General features: G+C 52.3%; 1 protein-coding gene across 1 annotated transcript in view; it reads left to right on the top strand.

Annotated features, from left to right (window-relative positions):
• The first annotated feature begins 234 nt into the window (after positions 1–234).
• Positions 235–10,722, top strand: part of LOC131569202 (zinc finger protein 135-like) — a 36,059-nt gene continuing 25,571 nt past the window's right edge. The window contains 2 exon segments of the mRNA XM_058821400.1: positions 235–286; positions 563–1,301. Coding sequence (XP_058677383.1) covers positions 235–286; positions 563–1,301 — 791 coding nt within the window.

The raw sequence follows: 10,722 nt of genomic DNA, 5'->3' as shown, positions 1-10,722 counted from the left end.
CATTTAATGGGACGGCAGCCACCACCCTGACCAACAGGATGTCAGGTTATATCCTGACTCTGTCAGTTTAAGGCAGTGTTTTTGTATCATTGCCTTGATCTGAATTTTCTTCCTAAATTGTAATTCTGGATTAGACTCTCCCCCTGATTTTCCTTATAACCAGTACAAAATTTAGTGTGCTCATCCCTTGTTTTCATCCCAAAACAGGATTTCCCATCCCCAAACCTTTGCCAGATGGAAGAGGAGGCTTTGAGGAAGACAAAGATGTCCTGGGACACTCGGTCAGGTGAGGAGGTAGTCAGATCCTCTTTCCCCCTCTCTCCTGCTTCATCTCCCAGTCCAGCATGGACCCTGGCTGCAGGAGAACCCTGCTGCCAACACCATCCTGCTGGGGATGCACTGGGGGGATCTCCTTCACCTTCCCTGTTGCATGGAGGCAAATCCCATCCACTCCTTGTCCTTCCTTCCCTAGAGAAGGAGCTGAGGCTGGAGACCAGGGAGGACAAATCCCCGCGGCAGAAGCTTGTGAGGGAGGCTGTTTTGAACATCTCTAGTGCATAAGAGTCCAACAAGGATGAACAGCCCCAGAGATCCGACAGGAGGAGGGGCTGCAAAGCCAGCCCATGGTGCTCTGAGGAGGAAAGACCCACCCTGTGCCAGGAAGGAGGAGAGAGCTTCCGCCAGAGCTCAGAGCTTATCGCCCATGGGCAGCTTCATGATGGGGAGAAGCCCCACAAGTGCTTGGAGTGTGGGAAGAGCTTCAGGCAGAGTTCCTACCTGGTCCGCCACCAGGTGATCCACACTGGTGAATGGCCTTATGAGTTTGGGGAGTGTGGGAAGGGCTTCAGCTGCAGCTCTGCGCTCATCATCCACCTGGGGATTCACACTGGGGAGAGGCCCTATGAGCGTGGGGAATGTGGGATGAGCTTCAGGCAGAAGTCCCACTTGATCCACCACCAGAGCATCCACACCGGGGAAAGGCCATACATGTGCGGGGAGTGTGGGATGACCTTCAGTCGGAGGTCCCAGCTGATCATCCAACAAATGATCCACACTGGGGAGAGGCCCTACGAGTGCACCCAGTGTGGGAAGAGGTTTCAGATCAGCTCCAGTCTCCTCGTGCATGAGCGCATTCACACTAAGGAGAGGCCCTTCCGCTGCCCTGACTGCAGGATGGGCTTCAAGCAAAACTCCCACCTCATCAGGCACCAGCGCATCCATACAGGGGAGAGGCCCTACAAGTGTCCCCAGTGTGGGAAGAGCTTCACCCAGAGCTCTGCCTTGACCAGACACCAACAGAGGCACCAGTAAGGGGAGCCCTGCCAATGCCCCAGCTTCGGGAAGAGCTTCGTGCACTACTCCAGCTTCATCCCCAATTGGAGAAGCCACGTTGGGAAGAGCCCTGGGGATCCATGTTCCCTGTGATCCATGCTGGGAAGACACCTGTACCTTTTCCTCCCCCTACCAATGACATGAGGTGGGACTGAAGCACCTGAGGGTCTGGCCATGGATATGTGTCACCCTGTTTTTTTAAGATTTTCTAAGCCTTCCGATGTTGCCATTCTTGTAGTGAACTTTCTCACACGCTTTCTGTAAATAACTCATTGTTTTGCATTCCTTTATGGAGGAGGAGAGAGTTGATGGACTGTTGGTTTGACCAGTGTCACTGGAGAGGTGTCACTGTCATCCTCCAATCCGCTGTCCCTTTTGTAAAACTATAAATATTGGAGTCAGAAAATAAACTTCCCTTTTTTCTTTCACCTTGAGAACGGTGGGTGGCTTGCGTTCTTTTGTGTCCTATAGCGACATGTGGTGAATGTTGAAGTGTATTGCAGCTTAGGCTGAGACACAGACAGCAGACTGCGGTGAGTTTTTTTTTCCCCCCTCTTTTCAGTGCTTTGCCTGCTCTTTTAGGGGTAATGGCAACGTCTGTGGTTTTTGAGGATGATTCCCTCATTTTGAATCTCTGGAGGAGGGTCCTGGAGTGGAAACAAGTTTCTGTTTCCTGGGATGATTTTGAAAGATTCATTCTGTGGGCCTGAGAGCGAGGGTTCTTTTCGGTCCCTGGGAAGTTGTTCTCATGGGAGGAGTGGTCTCTCGTGGGGGTCCACCTCATGGAGGACCTCTTTGATGATTGCACCGTAGACGTGGGATCGCTGCTGGTGCAGTGGAAAAAATGCGAGCAGCTTTGGCGGGGGTCTGGTTCTGGTACCCCTCGGAGTTCCCAAGGAAGCACTTCTGTCTCGGACGTGGATGAGGGGGAGTTTGAGCTTCTGTGCAATGTGGAGTCCCCCTCCCCACTCCAGGTAGGTGTGCTGGGGGGTGGCAATTGTTCCCCCGGGGTGGATTGGGCTCACAGCCAGCTGGTCCTGGATCCATGGGAGCCCTGTGGGTTTCTGGGGTCTCTGTGGATTTGGCAGGCTGTCCTCGCCCCACCTTGCCCTGAGTGGGTGGTGGGGCGGGGAACGGATTACCCTCTCTTTGTGCCTTCCCGGCCTTGGAGCGTCAGCCTCCGCCTCGACTTGAGTCTGATTCAGTGACGACTTGTTGTCCAAATTGCGGTGTGTCCACCACGTTCCCCCTGGGCACAATGGGGGCGGGCTCGCCCGCCCCTGAGTCGGGTCCCTCAGTGGGGGGGCCGATGTTGCCCGTCTCTGGGCCTGCGCAGCCTGCTGGGCATGCGCAGTTGGTGGAAGAATCTGGGGGCGGGGCTCCGTCTGGCCCTGCTCCGGTGGGCGGGCAGCCCACCCCTCTCCGCTTGGTGGGGGCGGTGCCAGCTGTGGAGTCTTGTGGCCTGGGACAGGCTCTCATAGGGTGTTTACCAGGCTCCCTTTGGCTGCCCCGCAGTGACGCAGCTCCACGGGCTGCAGCTCTCTTGGCATCCTGCTCCTCCCCTGTGTCGGGGGCCAGGGCCCCGCGCCAGTCTCGTCCCAGCCCACACCGGATTTGCGGGCCGTGCCGGCACCTGCGTCCACTGAGGTGCCCCCTGCCGGAGCTGCAGCACAACAGGGTGCTGAGGTGTTTACCTTTAGCGCAACTGCGGACATGGCCGGTGGGAGGCCGGTGGGTGCCCGGGGCCATGGTGCTTTCTCATCAAATCATTGGACGCGTCCCTCATGCCAGGTGACTGTCCGTGAGAGGCACCCCAAGTGTTTCTGGCAAGCCAAAACCAAGACCAATGAGACGAATGAGCCTGTCTCATCATCTGCAGGCTTGCAGAGTGGGCTCCTTTGGTTCTGCTGGTGCTGCAGGGGGCACAGGAGCGAGTGGTATTGACCTGGTTCCCAGTCAATCATCCTCTCTTGTCCCCATGGGGCCCAAGGGCTGGGACACAGCAGGTGCTGTGGCTTTTCCAGGGGGTCCCCAGGCTTTCCCTGTGTTCAGGGGCATTGCCCATAACACCCATGAACCCCTTTCATATAAGCTGGAGAAGGAACTCCATGAAGCAGTTGCTCAGCATGGTTTGGGGTCTGCTGAGGTTATGCAGACTCTCCAGAGGATTGCTACAGACGTGCTGACAACTCACGATCTCCATTGTGTGGCACATTCTCTTTTTGACCCTGTGCAATCTGGTGTTTTTGAGACCAAGTGGGCTCATTTGGCAGCCCAAGCAGTGGTACAGAATGCTGCGCTGGCACAGTGGGACCCCAGACGTGGGGTTGTTGCTGACATGATGATGGGGACAGGGCTTTATGAAAGTGTTCAGGGGCAGGTTGGATTTGATCCCCTGGTGCTTGACCAGTGCCACACGCTGGGCATGGAAGCGATTGTTCAGACCCTGGAAATGGCTGCTCCGAAGCAGCCATTTTTGACCATTTTCCAGGGGGATGATGAGGCTTTCATGGCATTTGTGGCAAGGCTGATTGCATCCGTGGAGAGGCAGGTGCCTGATCCTCTGGCAAGGAGCATTACGATTGCAAACCTTGTCAGGTGTAATTGCAATGCTGCTTGTAGGAAGGTCATAGTGGCTCTGCCTGGTGTTCCTACTATGTCCGAGATGGTGGAGGCCTGTGCGGACATCGTTCCCCCAGGTCAGAAGTTGGCTGCTGTGGCTGCTGCTGTGCAGCCAGTCTGGGCGGCACTGCAGGGCAAGCCGCCATAGCAGGGGACTGCGCAGGCTGGCAAGAAGTGGGGGAAGAAAGTGCAGAAGGTCAAATTCTTTATGTTCTTGTGTGGTCGGTGTGGGAGGCCAAATCACATGTCTAATGTTTGCAAGGTGACTGTTCATGTTAATGGCCAGGCTTTACTGGGCTCAGGAAACGTGGAGTGCGCAGGAGGGGCGCATGCAGACACAAGCTTCTCTCCAGACCCCGGAGCTGATGGAGGTCTCCTTTGACGGCTTGCAGCCAGCACCCATGGATCAGCAGGTGTGGATGTCTGCACCACAGCAAGAGTTGTCTTAGAATCTTCTGAGATATGCAAGGTTCCCCTGGATGCCTTTGGTCCCTTGGGTGGGGGCATGAGTGCACTCCTTATGGAGAGGTCGAGTGCCGCCCTTCAGGGCATCATTGTTCACCTGGGGCTCATTGATGCAGATTTCACAGGGCAGATTTGTGCCATGGTCTCCACACCCACCCCCCCCCCCCCCCCCCCATTACAATCCCAAAAGGGACAAGACTTGCTCTACTTGTGCCTTTTAAGTCCTCTGTTCACAGGACAGCTGACCAGTCACGTGGAGATGGTGGCTTTGGATCCACTGGGCCACCTCAAGTTCACTGGATTGCTGTCCTGACCAAGGACTGTCCTGAGATGCTGTGTACCCTGTCAGTTCCTGGTGCGACACCATTGGAAATCCACCTCTGCAGGCTTCTCGACAGCAGTGCTGACATCACGGTTCTCTCCCTTGCTGCCTGGCCCCCGGAGCAGCCCTTGGATCCAGTGGGGACGTCTGTCGCCAGCCTGAGAGGGATGGTGAAATGCTGTGTGAGCCAGCGGCCCGTGCTGGTCATGAACCCAGAGGGACAGACGGCTTGGGTCAGGCCTCCTCTTACGTCTACTCCTGCCAACCGCTGGGGGAGGGATGTTCTTTCTGTCTGGGAGGTGTGCATCGGGATGGATTTTTGATGAGGGCCACTGCAGTGAAGGGTGCAGAGTGTGCTACACCTCCTATACGGTGGCTGGTGGACAAACCTGTCTGGGAGAAGCAGTGGCCCCTCCCTCAAGATAAATTGGACGCCCTTTGGAATCTGGTGCAGGAGCAGTTGGACCAGGGTCATCTGGAGCCTTCTACTAGTCCCTGGAACACTCCTGTCTTCTGCATCAAAAAGAAATCTGGGAAATGGAGGTTGTTGCAAGACATCCAGAAGGTTAATGCCATTATGGAAAGCATGAGAATATTGCAGGTGGGCGTGCCATCGCCTACCATGCTTCCCGCAGACTGGACGGTCCTCACTGTGGATCTGAAGGATTGGTTTTTTACAATTCCTTTGCATCCCAATGACAGACCGAAGTTTGCATTCTCAGTGCCAGTGAATAACGAGGCTGAGCCCACACAGAGATATCAATGGAGGATGTTGCCTCAGGGCATGCGCAATTCTCCTGCCATATGCCAGTGGTACGTGGTCTGTGCCTTGTCTGGAGTTCGCAAGGAGTTTCTTGGGACTAACCGACATACAGCTGTCTCCTCTGTATGACTTGTTGAAAGAAGACTCTGATCTAAAGTCGCCTCGCACACTGACCCCTGAGGCGTGTAAGGCAAGCTGTTTCAGCTTGCCAAGTTTATCGCATTGATCCCTCCATTTATGTCACTGTGTTCATCACCACTCCAGATTCGCATCCCATGGGCATCATTGGCTAATGGAGTGACAAATGGTTCGATTCCTTGCACGTGTTGGAATGGGTTTTCCTGCCCCATCAGCCGCAGAAGACGGCAACTGCATTGTTTGAGCTGATTGCTTGCTTGATAATCAAATGTTGGCAACGGTGTTTGCAATTGATGGGTGCGGATCCTGCAAAGATCATACTCGGTGAAACGGGAGGATTTTGACTGGAGCTTTGCAAACAGTGTGTCCCTGCAGAGTGCTCTGGAAAATTTTTCAGGGCAGATCACTTATCATCTGCCCAGTCATAGGCTACTGCATATGGCAAAATTCACACAAATCTCTTTGGGGCCCAAAAATAGCCAGGAACCCGTGCAAGGACCCACCCCGTCTTCACTGACGGTTCAGGGAAAACAGAAAAGGCCATTGTTACCTGGAGGGACGGATCTGAGTGGCAGGTTCTGGAAGGCCATGAGAATGGGTCAGCCCAATTGGTTGAACTGAGAGCTGCTGTCATGGCATTTGAGAAATTTTCCCAGGAACCTTTCAAGTTGGTCACGGATTCCGCCTATGTGGCTGATATCGTGCAGCGGTTCAGTCATTCGGTTTTGAAGGAGGTCAGTAATCCTTCCTTGTTTCATTTACTGAAGACCTTGAGGTATGCCATTCAGACCTGGGTTCATCCATTCTATGTTCTGCATGTGAGGAGTCACACCAATTTGCCAGGCTTTATAGTGGAGGGTAACGCAAGTGTTGACAAGTTGGCTAACTCAGCATGGGTAGTGCCTCAGCCTAATACACTCACGCAGGCCAAGGCATCACATGGGTTTTTCCACCAAAACGCACATACCCTGCAGAAGCAGTTTCAGCTGACGCCAACTGAGGCTCGTGACATTGTTGAGTCATGTGATGACTGCCATGCACTTGCTCTGCCTTTGCTGGCAGGGGTAAACCCCAGAGGCCTTAGGGTCTTGGAACTCTGGCAGACCGATGTCACCCAGGTTGCCGAATTTGGCCAGCTCAAGTATGTGCATGTCATGGTGGACACATTCTCCTCTGCAATGTGGGCTTCGGCTCTCACTGGGGAGAAGGCCCGTGATGTCCTTGCCCACTGGAGGCAGGCCTTTGTCATTCTGGGCATACCTTCTGCTGTGAAAACCGACAATGGTCCTGTTAAAGCATCGCAAAAGTTCCTACAGTTGTGGTGTGTCTTGCACAAGTTGGATATCCCTTATTCTCTGACTGGTCAAGCTATTGTAAAATGTGCTCATGGTACTCTGAAGCAGGTTCTTCAAAAGCAAAAATGGGGAATGCAGGGTTAAAGCCTGCACAGTCAGTTTGCAAAAGCTTTGTGCACAATCAATCATCTCACTGTGCTGCAGAACTCAAATAATCCTATCATTTTGTATCACCATTTCTCGTTGCAGGCTGTGGACGAGGCACATCAGCCTTAAGTGCAGGTTCAGGTGCAGAATTTAGTCACCAAACAGTGGCAAGGTCCCTATGACCTTATCGCTTTGGAGCGCGGGTATGCAGAGACAGAATCCAGCTGACGAGCAAAATGGAAACCGTGACCAAACTGAAAGGCATCAAGTGGGTGAATCACTGAGTGATGACTCGGATGCAGAGGATGAGAGTGATCACTCTGATGATTCCTCCAAAAGGGGACACTGAACACTGTTCACGTTTTCTTTTTCACATTGTTCATTTTCATATCTCTTTTTTTTTTAAACGGAAAAGGGTGAAATGTCACCCTGGTTTTTAAAGATTTTTTAAGCCTTCTGATGTTGACATTCTTGTAGTGAACTTTCTCACATGCTTTCTGTAAATAACTCATTGTTTTGCATTCCTTTAAGGAGGAGGAGAGAGTTGATGGACTGTTGGTTTGACCAGTGTCATTGGAGAGGTGTCACTGTCATCCTCCAATCCGCTGTCACTTTTGTAAAACTATAAATATTGGAGTCAGAAAATAAACTTCCCTTTTTTCTTTCACCTTGAGAACGGTGGGTGGCTTGTGTTCTTTCATGACTTATAGTGACAGCCGTGTCATTACATTCAGTCCCACCTCAGGTAATTTCCAGTGGCAAGAAAGGGACTGTCTCTCTCCCTGAGGAGAAGGGTGTCCTTTCCAGGCAAGAGGAAATACATTGCTGAAAAGAGCCAAGCAGTTTTGTTGTAGTTTTCCCTGTAAATAGTTTTTCTTATCCCTTCCGTTTTCAATCTTGATCTTGTTCCTGTTTGTTCCTTATCTTTTTGCTGTTCCCAATAAATTGTTCTTATCCCAGCCCAGGATCTTTGCCTTTTGTGCTTTCCATGGGAGACGGGAGGGCAGCGAGGGCAACAAGAGCAGCGCAGTTTTAGCGGGATCAGGAAATTGGGGAATCCCATTCCTGAACCCTGGCCCATGGAAACCGAGCATCCCAGCTGGTCCCAGCCCTGGTGGCCATGGCAACAGCCTTGGGAGCGGGTCCCTGGCTGGGGCTGTGGGAACCTCTTCCCTCTGGTGCCCAGGGACAGGAGTGGAGGGAACGGCTGCAGCTGAGTCGGGTCAGACTCAGGTTGGATGTCAGGAAAAGGTTTTTGCCCAGAAGCTACTGGGGCCCTGCTCAGGCTCCCCAGGGAAGGGTCCGAGCTCCAGGGCTCTCTGAGCTGCCGCAGCATTTGGACAGTGCTGCCAGGCCCAGGCTGGCATTGTTGGGGTGTCCTGTGCAGGGCAGCTGTTGGAATGGAGGATCCTGATGGGTCCCTCCCAGCTCAGCCAATTCTGTGGTTCTGGGATCCCATGAGCCTGGGGATGGGGCTGCAAATGGTTGCCATGGCAACGGGCTCTGGCTGCAGGCTTGAGCTGGTGATGGTTGCCATGGAAACTGACCATAGCAACAGGGATTGCTGATGGTTGCCTGCTAAGGATCAGATTTGTCACAGGCTCTCAGAGAGGTTCCATGGGGACTTTCCAAGATTCTCCAGGCTGTTCCAGAGCTGGAATATCACAGGCAGAGACAGGGGCTCCATGGAGACCTCCCAGGGCTTTCTGGGGATGGTAAAGAGCCCTGTGGTCAGAGGCAGTCACAGCCATTCCATGGTGACATCCCAGGGGACCTTGGGCTGCAAAGGCACCAATCTGTCATAGGCACTCACGGGGGCTCCACGGTGACATCCCAGGCGTCCCCAGGCTGCCAAAGAGCCGGGCTCCTGTCATGGGCACACTGGAAGCTTCAGGCAACGTTTATTAGAGAAGCTCCTGTTGGGTCGCAAGGTGCAGAAAGGATCCCTAAGAGCCCCCACAGATCCCAAAATGTCCCCGTTCAATCAGAGATGACACAGACTCAGATCAGAAGGCTAAGGGCAAAAAGCCAACTGTTTTTTCAGTACTCCGCTTTTACATCTTGGTTTGCTACAGGTGGTCCTCACTGGTCATTTAATCAACATATTTCACATGACTGGCCAATTAAGAGAACACCCTTCTGTGAACAACTTTAGGAAAAATAACAACTTATTACAAACATTGTCAGGCACCAGTTATTGATGTTTGTTTTATGTTGGGCCTTTCTGGGGGCTCCCTGGATGGGGGAAACCCTCTGTTTCTGTGCCAGGTAAAAGGAGATGCACCGGACTTTTTCAGTCTTCAGCTTCTTGTTTATTTTTATCTTATATAATGTTTTGCATGCTGTGCACACCAGGCTTAGCATGCTGGGGAAAGCACCTAAAAATGGCTCTAAAATGTATTGTTCCAAGGTATTTTAAAGGTTTCTCTTCCAATTAGCTCTTAAAATGTACATTATTTCTACTTATTGACTAATAGCTCATCCCTTGACTGTCTACATAACCTCTGCACTGTGCTTTCCTTGACCAATCACTCTGTGCCACCAACACTGCAGAAAATGGAGCAGATGAAGAAGACAGTGACTACATCCTAATTCCTCCATCTTGCTTCCTCTCTACATCATACTAAAAATCCCCAAACCTAAATTTCCCACCCAATTGGCATACTACACTACTCCCTATTATCTATTTCACACTTGGTAAATTCTAATCTATCTCAAAGTCCTGGAAGTCCTCTCCATGGGTGAAGATTAAAGGCAGTGTTTCTCTGCAGGTCAGGATCCCTCAGAGCAGACAGAGAAATACACCCTGCTCCCTGGATTCCCACCCATTTGACCTAAAACCTTTAACTTTAAAGATTTTAAGTTACCCAAAAATGTTCCAGGAAAGTAGGATTAGAAGGAGAAGAAATAGGGAACAGAAAGACAGAAGATCCATAGAAAGACACACGCATAGGTAAAAACTGCTGGGGTTCCAGCATCGCCAAAAGAGGAACCCCAGGAGAAGGCAGGATGCAGACGATGGGCTGGCCTCGTGCTCCAGCTTTTAACCCCCCCGGACCTTCATGGACCCACCCCTGGCGTGGGACTGCCAGTTGCTTGTCCAATCAGAGCCAGGATAGCACCAGCTGCTGGTATGTGATTGATTGACAGCTGAGCCAATCAGAGCTGGGATAGCACCACCCCTGCTGTGTGATTGACAGCTCTGCCAGGCCAGGGCTGGGGGCGGGCCTCTGTCCCACCACAAACCAAGGCCCGGCCCGGCCCTGGCCCCACATTAGCATTCCAAGCATTCCAAGGTTTCTCAGGACATCGATCTCATCCAGCCTCTAACAGCAACCATGGTTACACTACGGCACCTCATGGAACCATGGGTCAGTTGTGACAATGCAGGTCTAAGGACACTACGGAACCTCATGGAGTCAAGGAGACTGTTGTGCACCTCAGGGGCCCTATGGATGCAAGTGTCAATAATCAAACATTTGGGCCCATAGAAACAAGGAGGCATTGTGACACAGCAGGGCCACATGAAGCCAAGGGACCCTTGTGACTGTGTTGGGGGTCATGAAACCAAGAAAACTTTGTTACATTGCAAGACTTCATGAAATCAAGGGGACCACTGTGACAGAATGGGGAACCAT

This window comes from Ammospiza caudacuta, chromosome 29 (genome assembly GCF_027887145.1).
Source record: "Ammospiza caudacuta isolate bAmmCau1 chromosome 29, bAmmCau1.pri, whole genome shotgun sequence".
NCBI lineage: Eukaryota > Metazoa > Chordata > Aves > Passeriformes > Passerellidae > Ammospiza > Ammospiza caudacuta.
This window is presented reverse-complemented; position numbering and strand designations above follow the sequence as displayed.